Source organism: Mauremys reevesii, linkage group 1 (genome assembly GCF_016161935.1).
Source record: "Mauremys reevesii isolate NIE-2019 linkage group 1, ASM1616193v1, whole genome shotgun sequence".
Taxonomy (NCBI): Eukaryota; Metazoa; Chordata; order Testudines; family Geoemydidae; genus Mauremys; species Mauremys reevesii.
In genome coordinates this window covers 239,599,563-239,615,955 of record NC_052623.1, presented here as the reverse complement: position 1 = coordinate 239,615,955, position 16,393 = coordinate 239,599,563, and the positions used below count along the sequence as shown (strand labels likewise).

At 44.8% G+C, this 16,393-nt stretch overlaps 1 protein-coding gene across 8 annotated transcripts in view; it reads right to left on the bottom strand.

The window, feature by feature from the left end:
* ITPR2 (inositol 1,4,5-trisphosphate receptor type 2) overlaps window positions 1-16,393 on the bottom strand; it is a 348,068-nt gene that overhangs the window by 167,289 nt on the left and 164,386 nt on the right. For all 8 annotated transcript variants that reach the window (XM_039542701.1, XM_039542709.1, XM_039542739.1 and 5 more), the window contains 2 exons: window positions 14,396-14,647; window positions 8,433-8,558 (listed from right to left, as the gene is read on the bottom strand). In XM_039542701.1, coding sequence (XP_039398635.1) covers window positions 8,433-8,558; window positions 14,396-14,647 — 378 coding nt within the window. The remainder of the gene's footprint in view (window positions 1-8,432; window positions 8,559-14,395; window positions 14,648-16,393) is intronic.

Below are 16,393 nucleotides of genomic sequence, written 5' to 3'. Positions count from 1 at the left end.
TTCTGAACAAGTCCACAGTCATCTGGGTAACTCACAGAGCTTCGTCAAAGGAGCACATCATGAGGAGACATTTGTCCAGGTAAGGGTAGATCATGGGAGTGTAGGTAGGCCGCCACTACAGAGAGGACCTTGGAGAATATTCTGAGAGCCAATGAGAGGCCAAAGGGGACTACTCTGTACTGGTACTGGTACTGCCACAGCATAAATCTGAGATATTGTCTGTGGGATGTATTTTCTCTTCTGCCCAGGTGCGTAAATCCCTAGCAACTGCAGAGTAGCCCTGGAATCTTCAAGTATGTGGAGAGATGCATCTTTTCTGCAAACAATTCTGTGCTTTCACAGTAAAGGGTGTGGGAGATGGATAGCTCAGTGGTTTGAGCATTGGCCTGCTAAACCCAGGGTTGTGAGTTCAAGTCTTGAGTGGGCCATTTAGGGATCTGGGGCAAAAATCTGTCTGGGGATTGGTCCTGCTTTGAGCAAGGGATTGGACTAGATGACCTTCCAAGCTTGATATTCTATGAAGGTCCTCCACCTGTTGTTTGCACTTTCTCGGGGAAGTCAGATAAGTAAAGCCAAGAGGCTTGACACATCACAATGGGAGTGGAGATGGATCACGCCACCATATCAGCTGCATCAAATGCTGAATGAAGTGCCATCTTGTCTATCAGTTGTCCTTCACTGAGGATGGCCCTTAACTGATCACAGAGAGTCTGGAAGCTGCTCAATAAAGGAATTGAGTTTTGTGCATTGATTATAGTCATATTTTGCTGCTAGGGCCTGGTAAATTTGCCACAACGAATTGTAGTGTGGCATATGAATAAGCCTTTCTCCCAAATAGGTCGAGACATTTCCAATCCCAATCACAGGGGATGGATTCCACCTGATGTTGCAGATCTCTGGAATTTACCACATTCACAATGATTTAATTAGGGGTGGATGGGAGAAAAGAAATTGTGTCCTTCGCTGGCACATAATATTTACCAGCCTGCTTAAAGGTTGGCAGGACCAATGCAGCGGTCTTCCATATAAGTTGGACTGGCTCGTTGATGGGGAGAGCTACTTTGGATGAGAAAGAGGAGTGCAAAGAGTCCAGCAATTTATGGTGTGATTCTGTCACCTCCTGTAGTGGTAACTGCAGTGTGTCAGCCACCCTCTTAGCTAGGTTTTGAAAAAGTTTAAAAAACCTTCTGCTAAGAACAACGGAGGGGGCATCACTGCCTCATCTGGTGAGGAAGATGAGATGTTGGTCTAAGGCAGGCCTGGACAATATACAGCCCACGGATCGTGGGCTCACTGTGCGGCCCGCATGGGGTGAGTAGGCAAGCCAACGGGCAGCTGGCTGGCTGGCGGGTGGGTGGGCGGAGTGGTGAAGAGGCCAGTGTCAGGCTGGACTCTGGAGAGTGAGAGTGAGCCAGTGGCAGGGGCAGCGGCAGAAGGTAAGAGGCCAGGCAAGGGAGCTGACCGTGGGGGAGTGGGGCTGAGGCGGCGACCGGGGGTGCAGGTGAGCCAGAGAGGGGGCTGGACTCAATCCCACCACACTTTGGGAAGCTGTGCAGCTGAGTCTGTCCCCAGCAGTGCAAAGGCAAAGTGAGGACAGAATCAAATCAAATGTCCATCCCCGCGTTAGAGAAGAGAGAACTATGACATACTGCACATAAATCCGAACCACTTCGTTAGCTGAAGAGTTAAGCTGTAAATTTTAGAGGAGCCCAGTTAGCCCAGCAACAAATCTCACTTACAAATACTTGACAGCTTCCCTAAAAACCCAAAGGAGGACAGTCTAGAAATGAACAGTTCAGTGATCCAACCCCACAGCCATATCATTCTTCCCTGTTTCTCACCATCCCCCCTGCCCTGCCGCCAAGAATCCTAGCCACATCCCACCCGATCCAGGGCCCCACCTCTTCCTCTGCAGAGCAGCCCTTGCTGCAGAGCCAGGGCTCAGCAGAAGGGCAGTTTAAATAATGTACAGAGTCAATGTTATAAACGTGACATAGGTCTTTGTGATCCCCCAGCTCTCCCTCAGTAACACCCAGAGGCTCCCGTCCAAATCAGCCAGATACCTGGTGTTTGCGGCCAAGCCATTTTTGGGGTAGGAAGCTAGGAAAATGTTCAGAAAGGGAATGATGGATATTTGTGAAATACCTTAATTGCAAAACCCCTTTTCTGAAGGTTACCAAACCTCCCAGACAAATCCTACATGGCCTAGGAGAGCTCAGGGGATCTGGTAATTTTTAGGAGAAGTTACAGGGAAGTTAAAAATGGATCTTAGTTGTAAGTTAGGATCAGTCTGAACTATGGAGTGGCTACTACTGGCCCATTACATCTGGGTGAGCGTCTCTATAGCAGCATTGGGCCTGATCTGGCTCCCATCCCCTCTCCAAGGGTTACAGCTGTCTGGAGATGCCTGCCTTCCACGCCTTCCTCATTCATACCTCATTCATTCAACAGGACAATCGAGTACAAAGTGGGGGGAAGATCTTATTCTACTTCTAGCAAAAAGACATTTTTCTTTTACCTTAATTATACTACCTCAGGCGCCCGCTATAACATATTACCAAGGTTCAATACAAAGTCAAATAAAAGTTATACAAAAATGCATAATGCAGAGATTTATCTACAACTGCATTGATTGACTGCTGTGTGCATTAATATAGTGACCCCTGGGTCTCTGAATGAGGCTTTATACTTGCGGGGGGGGAGGGGCGAGCGGCGAGTCGGAGGCGAGCAGGTGGGCAAGCAGCGGTTGGGCAAAGAGGCGAGCAGTGAGCCAGCAGGGATTCTAGGGGCGGGCATGGGGGTTTCTGGCAGGGGAGGGAGGAGGTTAAAGGAGGCGAGTGGTGGGTGGGGGACTGACATGGGGGGACACAGCAAGCAGACCCCAGATCAAAGGGCACCGGGGTCTGGGAGGGACATGGGGCCAGCGGCAGCGGGATACTGGCCTGCAGAGGGCACTCCAACAGCTGGATGAGCTAATTCCCGAGAAGACCAGCAGGAGGCGCCACCGGGGTGAGTCCGGCTTGCTTACACGAGTGCTGGGGGAGGGGGTATTTCGGCGGCGGTGGGCGGGGTCTCGGCCCTCAGCTATTTTCTTTGGAGTAATATGGCCCTCGCCACTTTACGAGTTGTGCAGGCCTGGTCAGAGGTGTAACTTCTTCCTCAATATCAGCCTCCTGTTCCTCCATCACCTCTTGAGGGCACTTCATAGGTTCCTAGTGGGCCTGCTAGAACTTTGGGAGGCATGATGTCTACATGCCTGCCATGGATCACAGTAAGGCCACTAGGATGGTGGGAACCATTATTGTCCATACCAGGGAGGCTGAGAATCAGATGGACAGTACGGCTGAGGAGGTCCAGATTGGTAATGAGCACTATAAGGTGCATGGAGGGAGCGGTGGGAGTCCACCTCCTCCTGCTCACCGTCTGACTCCCCTCTGGAGAATAGGGGTGCACGGCCCAATGCCAAACAGGAATCTGGAGTCTAAGGCACACTCGGTTCCAGAGCCCCGGTACTGAGTAAAGGAGACTCAGATATGTCAGATATTGTAAGGTCTCTTGAGTATCTGAAGTCTTGTGGTGCCATAGGTACCAGTAGTGGTTGTCAGTGCTGGGATGACTATGCTGATGGAGTTGGTGATGTAGTCTGGGTTAAATGATCCAATGGTGTTTGGAGTACCGTTGACGGTACCAATGCTGTTGTCCACACCAATGGAGTCTTCCCCAAAGCAAGGTCTCTGTCCTTGTTTTGGCCAACCAGTAATGTTTCATTGCCTATGCCCGTTGGGTTGTTAGGCAGCCCAACGTGCTCCATCCACATTTGGATGGCTTCAGTGCTGTCAGTTCTGATGATACCGAATGAGCTGGTGATCTTTTTCCGCTGGTTCAGGGCTCGCTCTGGAGATTCACAGCTCTCTTTTTAGACGCCTTACATGAGTGACTCATAGTTGCCTTTGTATGCTCACTACCGTTAGATGTAGAGGGCTGTGATGAAGACTCTTGCCGCCTGGGTGAATCTTGATGCAGATCTGAAGATGGTTGGAGAGCTGCTTCCATTAGGAGTTTAAGTGTCAGCTCTCAGTCCTTTTGGGACCATGGTTTCAGCTGCTGGCAGAAACCACACTTCTGGGGAATGTGGTTTTCCCCAAGGCAACAAACACAATGAGGGTGTCCATCTATCACTGGAATGGCCTCTTTGAAGTTGAGACATCTCTTAAAGCCTGGTGAACTGGGCATACCCTGTCCTGAGGTGGTCCCCAGACAAGGGAGGCAGGTGATTAAAAATTAAAATAAAAAAAATAAATTTTAAGAAAAAAAAAGAAAAAGAAACCCAAAGGAAACTAAGGCCTGGTCTACACAGGGGGTGGGGATCGATCTAAGTTATGCAACTTAAGCTACGTGAATAATGTACTGCGGTGAGCCGACTGCTGATGCTCCCCCGTTGACTCCACCTGCGCCTCTTGGCCTGGTGCAGTACAGGAGTCAACGGGAGAGCGCTCGTAGGTCGATTTATCGCGTCTAGACTAGATGTGATAAATCGACCCTCGCTGGATCGATTGCTGCCCACCAATCTGGCAAGTAGTATAGACAAGCCCTAAGTAATAGCAACAAAAGAAATTTAAAAAATGATTAGCAAGTATTTAGTGGGTTAATGATCCAATAAACTGACATCTAAAAGCACCGTCTCTAGCCAGGAGCGGGTGAGAAGGAACTGTGGAGGATTTGCTCAGCCAGTGCCGGTTAGCCTCATGGCAGAGCACAATGAGAGGGCCAATGCATGTGCAGGCTGAACGGACACTGCTATCAAAGTTCTCCAATCAGCAGCACAGGAATGCAAGCACAGATACAGTGGAGCACCCATAGGGACACTACTTAAAAAAAAATTTACTGTAATCAAAATGTATTTGTAGTAGAACACCATGTGAGTGGACAATACAAGGCACATAATAGGCATGAGGCAGTTAGGGGTTTCTTCAGAGAGCAAGGTAAGACCTAGAGGCATGAAGGACCCTAGAAAAGGCTTGCTTGATTTTAATGTACAAGAACAGCAAGGCATGGAGCGCGTGTAGTGTTTTTTCCCCAACAGCAAGAATGGGGATGGTTATGTAGACAGAAAAGCAACAGTAGCTATACCATAAAACTGAGATAATAAACCCACTAGTGTCAGTAGAGGTGTGACATTTTTCCCACAGCTCTAGTGGAGGTAAACAAAGGTTGAGTTACTAATCCAAATTTTTTGAAAAGATCACAGATCTAAATCCATCTAGATGTGCCTCTGCCTTTAATTAAGCTGTGAGCCGATTTCTGCTGGAACCAGTAGCTCTGAGGCTCAACATTCAGGATCCCAACAGGAATACAGGGAGCTGTACGGTGCTGGAATGGCGATGTTACCAGCTGCCAAAACTAAATTACAAAACGCTTTGAAGATTTCCCCCTCACTTGTCTAGAAAAGCACTGCTGGAAGGCCATTGAAGGGGTCCATCTTCTTCCATCACAGGTCCCATAACATAATGGCAATCCTATGATCCTCCCTCACCCATTATTATCTCCCACTCTTTACTGGATCTTGAATCTGATAACATAACTGGTCAACATCTCAAATGGAAAAAGAAAGAAATCTAGCCAGAGGATACCACTAGCCATCTTCCACCTTAGCACTCTCTAACAACACAGACTCCTAGTTCCCAGACTTACCACTGACAGACAGTTGTAGCAGCTAAAAGAAAAGCATTTCCCTCCCTCCCTCCCCCCAACGGCAGCTCTTTTAGCTCACGGAGCATAGAGGATCAAAGGATTCTTCTTTCTAACTATTTTGAGAGCTGTCATAATATCCTTTCATGAAGCTAAGAGCCTTCTAACAATCCTGATGGCTACATAAAGCTGATGTATTTGCAACATGTGGATACTGCCTCAGCCCCGAAAAGCCGGTCTCAGCAAATACACTCAACAATTTTTAAAATTTGGTTACCCAGAGGGCCTGGCTGAAGCATGGAACAGAAGAGAGCATTTTTGACATGCTCTATTAGCTCATGGGGGAAAAGAAAAAGGAGCTACTAACCAGGAAATGAAAGGAACTAATTAGGCAGCTACCCAGAGGGCTTTGCAGGAGAGCAACACAAAAGTGCCCTTTTGCCATTCTTTTTTACCCAAAAAAGAGTAAAGGGACGGTTGGTGGGCTAGGCAGCACAGTGCATTAATAACACACTCACTATTCCCCTCTGAAGAGCTGGAGTTTAATTTCTCTTATCAGAGGACAAAGTGCAAATGAGCTTCATAGTGCCACGCATTGTACCTCTATCTGATGTCCATACCTCTGCACCATTTGGCACAATTTAACGCGATGGGTGGTCTCTGCCCAAGAAAGTCTCTGGGTTGGAGTAGCAGAATGTGTAGAGAAGTGCCTCCCTATATACGTCTGCTTCTATAAAAATGGTCCTATTACAGAGTTAAAGCAAAGAGAGGTTTGTGGATGCTGCTATTGGAGGGTCAGAATTGCACCATGTCAGATAAGAGCAACTCCTCTGTGGGAAAGGGATTAAACAGAAGAAAGTGCTGCTGGCTGCAAGTCAGAGAGGTTAAAGCCTAGAATCCCCTCCAGCAAAGATTCTGATCTTCATTCTCAACTGATCCTGGATTGCCCAGAAGGGGCCTCACTGTAGGAACAGCTACCGAAACAAGACAGACAGCAGCTGTGTAGGGTTTGCAGAAGTCTCATTACTGATGGCCTTCTCCAAAAGAGAGAAGCACACAGACATGGTCACATTATCCTGTTCCCTGAAACACTTAGCAAAAAAAAAATAAAAATAAAAATCTATTTGTCTGCTTCACAGAGAGGTGAAGAGGCTCGAGCACCTATTGTACTGCACAAATATCTGAACTTATTCTTCTCTAGGCTATAAATCGTGCTAACTACAGGAGTGTGCTATTTTCTGCTGATAGGTTTCAAAGAAACTATTTCATGAGGCACTATTACTTTGGTGTGAAAGCCCACTGCAGAATTCAATTGCGGTTCTTTCACCTTTTTTTTTTTTTAATTTAAACTAAAGAAAACACAAGGAGTGAGAATTTAGTGCCATAAAATGTAAGGGACAAAGCCAGGCACCCAGTTTAGAGGTGTGCTGTAAAAGCAGAACAGCTCTCACCTCCAAACAGTTGTTCAGCATCAGGGATTGAATTCAGAGCCTTCAGCATTAAAAGCATGGACCTCTACCACTTAAAACTAAAGGAGTAACTCCATTAGCATTAGCAGTCGGCTCTTATACTTATGCGGCTCAGTCTCTAGAAAGGGGGCATGTAACGCACACTAAACCACTGGGTTACACAAGCTTCCCCATGTCTCTGCTAGTGCATTTTAATATTCCTAAACTTGCAAAAACACCTGTTATTCTACCTCCATCAGTTATGACCATCAGTTATGACCATTCTTAGTGTACTTAAATGGCAACTACGATGACACCAAGGCTATGTCTTCACTAGTGCTTTTGTCAGTAAAATGTTGTCGGTCAGGGGTGTGAAAAAACACACCCCGACTGGCATACATTTCACCAACAAAAGTGCCAGTGTGGACAGCGTTTTGTCGGCGGTACACACTTCCTGCTATCATAGATCCACTCCCAAAGAGCAGCAGTGGCTTAATTATGCCAGCAGAAGAGCTCTCTCCTGCCAGCACAGAGCGGCTACACAGGAGACCTTACAGTGACACAGCTGTAGTGCTACAGCAGTGCTGCTGTGAGGTCCGTAGTATAGACATAGCCCAGGAAACTCCTTTAGGTTCCAAACCTAGGCTTTCACATAATGCTTGGAGTATTAACTGACAGTGTCACAGAGCCTGATGCCATAGACTGTTTTAGGCAGTAAGAGCTAGGAGCTTGAAAAAGTGTGGAACTATACTTGCCACTTTTGTCAAGAAGCTGCACATGAAAAAGGGCAGACAGTGATGGCAGTAGGATAAATCAGTTAGCTGAGATGACCAACCAAGGATATAGTCTCTTGCTCTGTGAGCCCTACCATCTGAAGAGAGCACAGGAGCACCAAGGACAATTGCAATTTTAATGACCTGTATAATGATGTGTAATAAATGCTCCTAGACCCACAGTAATTATGAAATTGATCTTGCTGATATACAATGAGTCTCTCACATCCACAATCCAGCCAAATCCAGTTTATACCTTTATCTTAAAAAAATGAAAAGAATCTCCAGGGTTCTGATGTGCCTTGTTAAAAGGATGGCAGTGCTTGAGATAAAACAGGTTAAATAATGGTAAGAAAATTGTAATTGAAATTATGCACCATTAAAGAAGATTTCATTCATTTCACCGTCTCATCCATTTGAAAATATGGTTAATAGAACATATGAAGTTCAAGCAGAAAAGTTATTGCCCATTTAGCTATCTTAAATGTGCATACTGTAATATGCAACGCATCATAAAACTTACCCTTGCCATATCAACAAGGAAGTTCTCAAATAATTTCCAAATGTGGTTACTAGCATAGATTTCCTTCATTTCCACCTCAGTGTCCACATAACAGTGATTAACAAAGTTCACATATGCAATCTTCACCTGTAAGAGCAGCAAATATAAAAAACCTCATGAAAATGTGACAATGAAAGCCATCAGTGTGTAAAATGTTTTAATGCAACTGTAATTTGACTTCCTTTTGCATATGCATGATGACACACTTGCCCAATATCACATATGAAGTCTGTAGCAGAGCTAGGAATACAACTCAGAATTTCCTGCATCCTTATCTAGTGCTTTAAAATGAAGGGCAGAGTTGTTCCCTAGGAAAGTTCTGTGATGGGGCAGCTTCCCCTCACTGGCAGAAAAGGGGTTAAGGGTGACCAGACAGCAAGTGTGAAAAATCGGGCACAGGGTGTGGGGGGTAATAGGCACCTATACAAAATAAAACCCCAAATATTGGGATTGTCCCTATAAAATCAGGACATCTGGTCACGCTACCAGTCATCCAGTCCCAGCATCTGGTAGTCAGAGGCTTCGGAAAACACCCAGAGCATGGGATTACATCCCTGATCATCTTGGCTAATAGCCATTGATGGACTTGTCCTCCATAAACTTATCTAATTCCTTTTTGAACCAGTTTTACTTTTGGCCTCCACAACATCCCCGGCAACGAATTCCACAGATTGACTGCGTTGTGTGAAGAAGTACTTCCTTTTGTTTGTTTTAAACCTGCTGCCTATTCATTTCATTGGGTGACCCCTGGTTATTGTGTTACGTGAAGGGATAAATAATACTTCCATATTCACTTATAGACCTGTACCATATCCCCTCTTAGTTGTCTCTTTTCCAAGCTGAATAATCCCAGTCTTTTTAATCTCTCCTCATATGGAAGCTGTTCTATTAATCATTTTTGTTGTCTCTGTACCTTTTCCATTTCTAATATATCTTTTTTTAAAATGGGGCAACCAGGACTGCATACAGTATTCAAGGTGTGGGCTCACCATGGATTTATACAGTGGCGTTATGCTATTTACTGTCTTATTATCTATCCTTTCCTAATGGTTCCTAGCATTCTGGTAGCTTTTTTGATTGCTGCTGTACATTGAGCGGATGTTTTCAGAGCACGATCCATGGTGACTTCAAGATCCCTTTCTTGCGTGGCAACAGCTAATTTAGACCCCATTGTTTTGTATGTATAGTTGGGACTATGTTTTCCAGTGTGCATTACTTTGCATTTATCAGCACCGAATTTCATCTACCTCATAGCGCCCAATGTTGGGGGAAGCAATGGAGTGGCCAGACCACGGGGCGTTTCAGCAATTCTGGGCTATGGAGAAGCCCATAAGCAACTAGGTAACACTGAGCTAAGTTAGGGCTGCTAACCGCTCTTGCTTATACGGGTGTCTTGGCTGGTCCCTTAAACAGCCCAGAATCTGGGATGCACAAAAGTAACTTAAAGCCCTCCTGCACGCTCTATGTTATACTGTTTAGGGGAGGCAGTACTGAATATGGCCCCAGGTTCTATACCCAGCTTTGCTAGAAATGTCCTTGTGCAACCTCGCAGTTACCTCAGCTGTAAAATGGAAGAATGATACCTGCCTGCCCCCGAAGAGATATGAAGCCTGGCTCAATTTAAAAAAAAAAAAAAAAAAAAAAAGGAGTGTAAAGTACATATAATTATTAATACCAGTCAGGAGAAGAAATAAGACTAACTCAGTCTCCTCCTGGTCCATAGCACATCTCACCTAGGCCAAAGAAGAGGGTGGCAGCTGTAGCTGTTATTGCTGCATAATCCTGCCAACTGGAACTCTAGCTCTGTGCCTGGAACATGCTCATGCACCTGGCATGTTAGGGAGATTTGTGGAGCTGGAGCATTCTCAATGCAGATGAAATGTTAGAGGTTTGCCACTAAAATCTCTACTGAGCATTAGCAATTTTCAGAGGCTTCCGACTGCCAAATCTGGATGTATTTTCATGGGGACAACAAAAGGCATATTTCTGATGACAGGATCATTGCTTGTTAAATTCAAGCTCCTGCTCCAAATCCTGGAGGCACCAGAGCACTTCAAAGAAACGGTTGGAAAAATTTAACATTGGCAAAACCATTTATTTTCCCTTAGGCATTTGAGCCACTTTTGCAGAAACTACCAAAATAATTGCAGCCTGAGATAGAGCACAAAGATGGAAAATTTCAATTCTTATGGCAAGTTTGGCAAAGATACAAGGAACTGAAAATGGGAACTATTAATGGCAAAAGTGTTGTGCAGCCTTAATAATAGGTGTCTCTACCAGATCATCCTGTAACACTAAATGGGGATTCAAAATGCTCTAGGGTCTCTTGTATTTAGAGTCTTTGGAATGTGCAGAGAAGGAAACTTTGTAAGGCCATTTCACAGAAAGTTCAGTCTGCTGTTTGCATACAGCCATGCCACCTTCCCTGCTTTCTCTTTTCAACTCTTTTAATGCTCACAATCTGCATGCAACATAGTAACAGGACTACAGTGTTTGGAATTTAACAAAGTGGTTCACTGCTCACAATAACATGATATATGCTCGCCTTTCTGTAGAACTCACTCAATATATTAAGTTATTTATATAATGCCATTGATTTGCAAAGCATTTTGCAGAGAGATTACGACAATCTCCCAAAAGCCTACAGTCTAAGTCAGGACAAATAGGACAAGGTAACAGACACCAGTTTAGACAAGGGAGGATGTGGGGATTATTAATAAAGAGAAGACAGGAGGGACTGCTTACGTCTCAAGGGGGAGAGCTGAAGAAGAAAGGGTGATTGGCAAAGGAAGAGATGAAGAGCAATAAGGTGAGAAGACTGGGAAGAGTAATAGAAACAAGAAAGGAAGTAGGTGGAAAGAACAGCAGAAATGTCTTCGGAGGCAAAATTACATAGAACCTTGCAGGTGAGGAACAGAAGCAGAAACGAGATGCAGAAAGATGGGAAGCCAATGCAGAATTTGAAAAGAGTAAAGGGCAAATGATGTCAGCAGTAGCATTTTGGACTGACTGAAATGTGCCAGTTGATGTGCCGAATAGCCAAACGGGAGGTTACAGTGATAAAGAAAAGAGGACCTGAGAATGATGGGAGGAGAAAAAGAAAAGGGTAGATTTAGGTGATGTTAAAAAGGAAGAAATTACAGGATTTCAAAAGAGATTTAATTGGGAGCAGGAGCGAGAGGATTCAGAGGAGAGTAAAGATTAGACAAAGGCTGCAGGCCTAAGAGACAGAATGAACAGTAGAATTGCGAAGAGAGGGAGAAGAAATGTGTTAGGAGGAAAGATAAGCCTAGTTTGGAAAGAAGGAATCTGAGATGGCAACTGGATACCCAGCAGACGTGAAAGTTACCTTCAGGCATTTGAAGGCCTGGCGGGTCTTTGGGCTGAGTGGAAGCTTGCAGGTTTACAGGGGATGCCAGTTACAGGGGTGGTGACCTTTGAGAAGTTTGGAATAAACCTCCTGTAAAAGTTGGCAAACCTTATGAACCTTTGGATGTTTTGGATGCTCCAGAATTTGGCCCAATCCTGAACTGCAGATACTTTCTGAGGATTCATCCACTGACAGGCTGAACCCCAAAAATTAAACACGAGTGCTTTAGCTTGCTCCTGCAAGGAACAATTTCCCATCTGCAGCTGTTGTATTTTGTCCCTCAATTTCTGGTTTTCTACTTGGAGGGCAACAATCTACTCCTGTGGACTCTCAGGGCCCTGGAGCGATGGCAAGGCGAGAACCCCTGCAATGTCCATACTCAGTCCAGGGATTCAATGATAAGTCTCGGAGGAGACCGAGGTTGATCTGAGCAAGCTGTCAGGGCCCCTAACATGGGTGATCTGACCTAGTGGTCTGAGCCAGGAGTAATGTCCAGGTTGGGATAATGCCAAGAATCAAAGCCAGAGTGAGGAAGCAGGAACAAGGGTTGGGACTTGGTCTCAGAGGTCTGGGCAGCAACAGGCTTAGTGTCTAGTTGCTCAGACAAGGGATGGGACAGGAACAGAAAGCTTTATACCCAGTGGGGTCCAATCAACATTCTGCTGTTAATCATCTGACCCTACTGAATTAGCTTCTGGTGGTGGGGTATTAGCAGCCGTTTCCTTCTCAGCCTGTGCAGGGTGGTGGTGCAGCTCCCACTCAGCAGCCCTATGGGCTTGAGTTTGAGATCTACAGTGTCTGACAGAAAGGCAACTCAAGACGTAAGACTGGACAGACAGGGCTAAGCTGGGGTACATCAACAGGGTGGTTGCCAAGAGGGAAGAGTAGGGGATGGAGTAAAGAACCACGAGGGACCATCAGAAGAAGAAGAGGGAAGGATGAGGAGCCATTAAAGGAAACGATGAAGAGACCATCAGCAGAGAGAGAAGAGGGAGAAGCAGAGGCATAGAAGCCAAGTCCAGACAAAAAATGAGAGTGTGACCATGTTGAAGGTAATAGCCACCTTAAGGAGAATAAGGATAGAGAAATGGCCCTTTCATATATGCAGGAGGTGAATGAACATATAAAGTATTATATACAAAAAACCCTAGATTAAAATAATTTAATGCAGTAAATAAGGCCTAGGGCCACATATTAAATAATGAGGATAAAACAAAATATGGAAGAGCTGCTCATTAAATGAGCACTGTCCATCCTGTTCCCTGAATGAGACAGGGGTCTAGTGGAAAAAATAGTATGTGATCATGTGAAAACTGTATCATAATCCAGAACACACAAGAGGGCCAAATTAAGGTTGCACAGGCAGCCTTAGTTCTGGCATTTTTTAACTTTTGACTGCTTGGCTTTGCAATCTTAATGTTCTGTTAACATACTTTGGATGTAACATACGTATAATACATTTTTTAATTATTTTTGACAGTCCAAAGTAGGAATAATAGACAATAAATTTAATGCAGTAAATAGAAAAGCTGTTTTTTCCTAAACTAATGGCAGCAATTTAAATACATCTAAATATTTTCACCCAAGAAAATATCTTATTGTGGTAAAAATGACCACAAAATATGATGTGCTTCTTTATTGTCAAATTACCTGATCCTGTAAAAAGATCAGAGATCCCCAGTCCCCAGCTTTTAACTCACGGGCCAATTGCTGTGCAATGTCCCACTGACCTCATCAACCAAAGTGTAGAGTCTGAGCCAGCTCCTGCTGAATTATGAAACATAGGCAGGGGCAGCTCCAGGCCCCAGCATGCCAGGCGCGTGCTTGGGGCGGCATGCCATGGGGGGTGCTCTGCCGGTCGCCAGGAGGGCAGCAGGCGGCTCCAGTGGACCTCCCGCAGGCATGCCTACGGAGGGTCCGCTGGTCCCGCGGCTTCAGTGGAGCCGCGGGACCAGCGGACCCTCCGCAGGCACGTCTGCGGGAAGTCCACTGGAGCCGTGGGACCGGCGACCGGCAGAGCGCCCTCTGCGGCGTGCCGCCGTGCTTGGGGCGGCGAAATGGCTAGAGCCGCCCCTGAACATAGGTACTGGAACTAAGGATGCTGCCGCACCCCGTGGCTCGAAGTGGCTTCTATTATATATAGGGTTTACAGTTTGGTTCACAGTAGTGTTGAACTATGCTTGGTAGTGTTTACAGGACTGAGCCTGTACTTGCTATGAATAAAGGCACTTGACACCCTGGGTGAAATCCTGGCCCCACCAAGGCAAAACTCCCATTGACTTCACCTCATACCTCCCAACTCATGCAGTGGGGATATTTTAGCATGGCAAACTCAACCATCATCGTATTGTTTCATGTAACAGTTTACTTCTGGAAAACGTTCTGATTTACTCTCTCATTCGTGCAGCTTAACAAACAGCACAGGTGAACAGATGAGACTGCTTTCTGGACAAATATTCAACCTATTTGTTTTTGTTTTTTTTTTTAGAAGATCTGCAAATGTTTTTCTATTTATAATAATTCTTCAGTTGCTGCATTGTCTCGTCAGGCTTACCTCTGGTATGCAGTCATCATGGGTTACCACTCTCACTATGTCATCCAGTGGCAGGAGTGAATTGCATTTGATCTCCGTATATACATTCTTTCCTTCGGTACATGCTGCTAGCAGTTCCACAAGCGTGACGTGGTAGGCTAAGGGTCCACTCTCATCTGCTCGGTCTCGCTCTGAGCACATCATTTGTAGGAGGACTGGAAATGATGCTCTATCGTTGTAAAATATCAACACATCTTCACCTCCATTGATCAGCTGAAATGATAGTATGAAAGTCTGCCCAACTGCTCAAGCGCCCCACATTGTGTTCACTTTCTAATGATTCATTTTGTCTCGCAATGTGCAAAATTTCTATCTGATTATATACAGGACACTAGAAAAAATAGAATTCGGCTAACTGAGCATACATTATCTCAGTTGCATACATGCAAATCTAGAATAACTCCACTGAAGTCAATTGATTCAGAGTGAAATTCAACAGAGTTACTCCAGATTCCTGTCTATGCCTACATTTATCTAAGTATGTATACCACTCCCATCAGAGCACCTAAGCGGCACTTAAACGTTAATTAATGTAACCCCCACACTGATGTGAGGTTGGGAAGTATTATCATCCCCATTTCATAGATGGGGAACTGAGGCACAGATTAAATGGCATGCCAAAGCTCACCCAGCAAGTCGGTGGCAAATACAAGAACTGAATCCGGGTTTTCTGTGTCCCAGGCCAGTGCCTTAAAAACATAACTATCCTTCCCTTCTCTATGTACTAGAGACCATCTGCATCCTAGTATTGTTAATGTAAGGCCACTGATTCCTTTTAAAAGGAAAAAAAGGCTGCAGCTATAGATATGTGAGATGTGAGTAATATGAGTAACTCATTCATCCTGGAGGGCTCAGACATGCCAGTTAGACACATCCCAGAGTCAGGGTACATGGTGGTGCAGCAACATCCTGGTGAATCTCAGGGAAAAGTTTTGTCCCAAGTAGACAGAGTTATTCTCTGAGTTCTCCCAGTGCATTCAATATATCTGCTGCTACATCCCTTGAGGGCTTGCAGCTTACTCCCTCTACTGTGCCAATGCTACTTCACCAGCTGGCATAGAGTGCATACAGGGCCATAGCCCTGCATTTTCCCCATCCCCTCTGGGGCATAGTGCACCCTTAAGGGAGATGGGGAGGGGCAGTTCTTAGGCATCCCCAAGTGCAAGGGTGGCAACTGTACCTGGTAGAGCTGCCTGAAATTTTTCATTTGACATATTTTGCACATGGCAGGGATGAAAAATAGGCTCTTTGGAAAGAGAAAACTGTTTTTAAAAAAATCACAAAACTTTTCATTAAATTTTCCAGTTTTTCATCAAAACTTGAAATTTTCAAATTTCGAAGTTCAGAATTTTCTGAATTTTGTTTTTTCTCCTTTAACCATTGAATGCAACAGAATTAGTGTCATCTAGGGTTTTTTTCCCCCACCCCCTTTTGCCACATCTTAAGTTTTCCGAAACTAAAAAAATTTTGAAAACTTCTTCAGTTTTGGAAAAGTTAGAGTGAGAAAAGAAAAAAATGATAAAGTTGGGGGGAAAGCAATAACCCAAATATCATTTATTTTATTGTTCTAAGTGACAAAAATGAAAAAGGAGGGAGAAAGGGGGGGAATAAAAATTTTAAATGTGAAATTTTGACTTTTTTCAAAAAATAATTAAGAAATTGTTCCATATCAAATCCTGCAAGAGGGAAACAACTTTGAAATTTTCATGAGAATATTTTTCCCTATGTCAACCAAGTCTAGTATCTGGCCCTTACATAAGCCATTTACAGATTCCTTGCATGCTGCCACATTTAAGAGCTAGACAGAACCTGGCCCAGAGTCACTTGCTAAAATGTGCCTTGAATGCCATATATCCACTACACTGTGTACAGAATGATCAGCTGCTGAAAAATTAGATTAATGTATTGAATGCATGAAGAAAGATGTTGGATAAGGCAATGGAATACAGAGCTACTTGT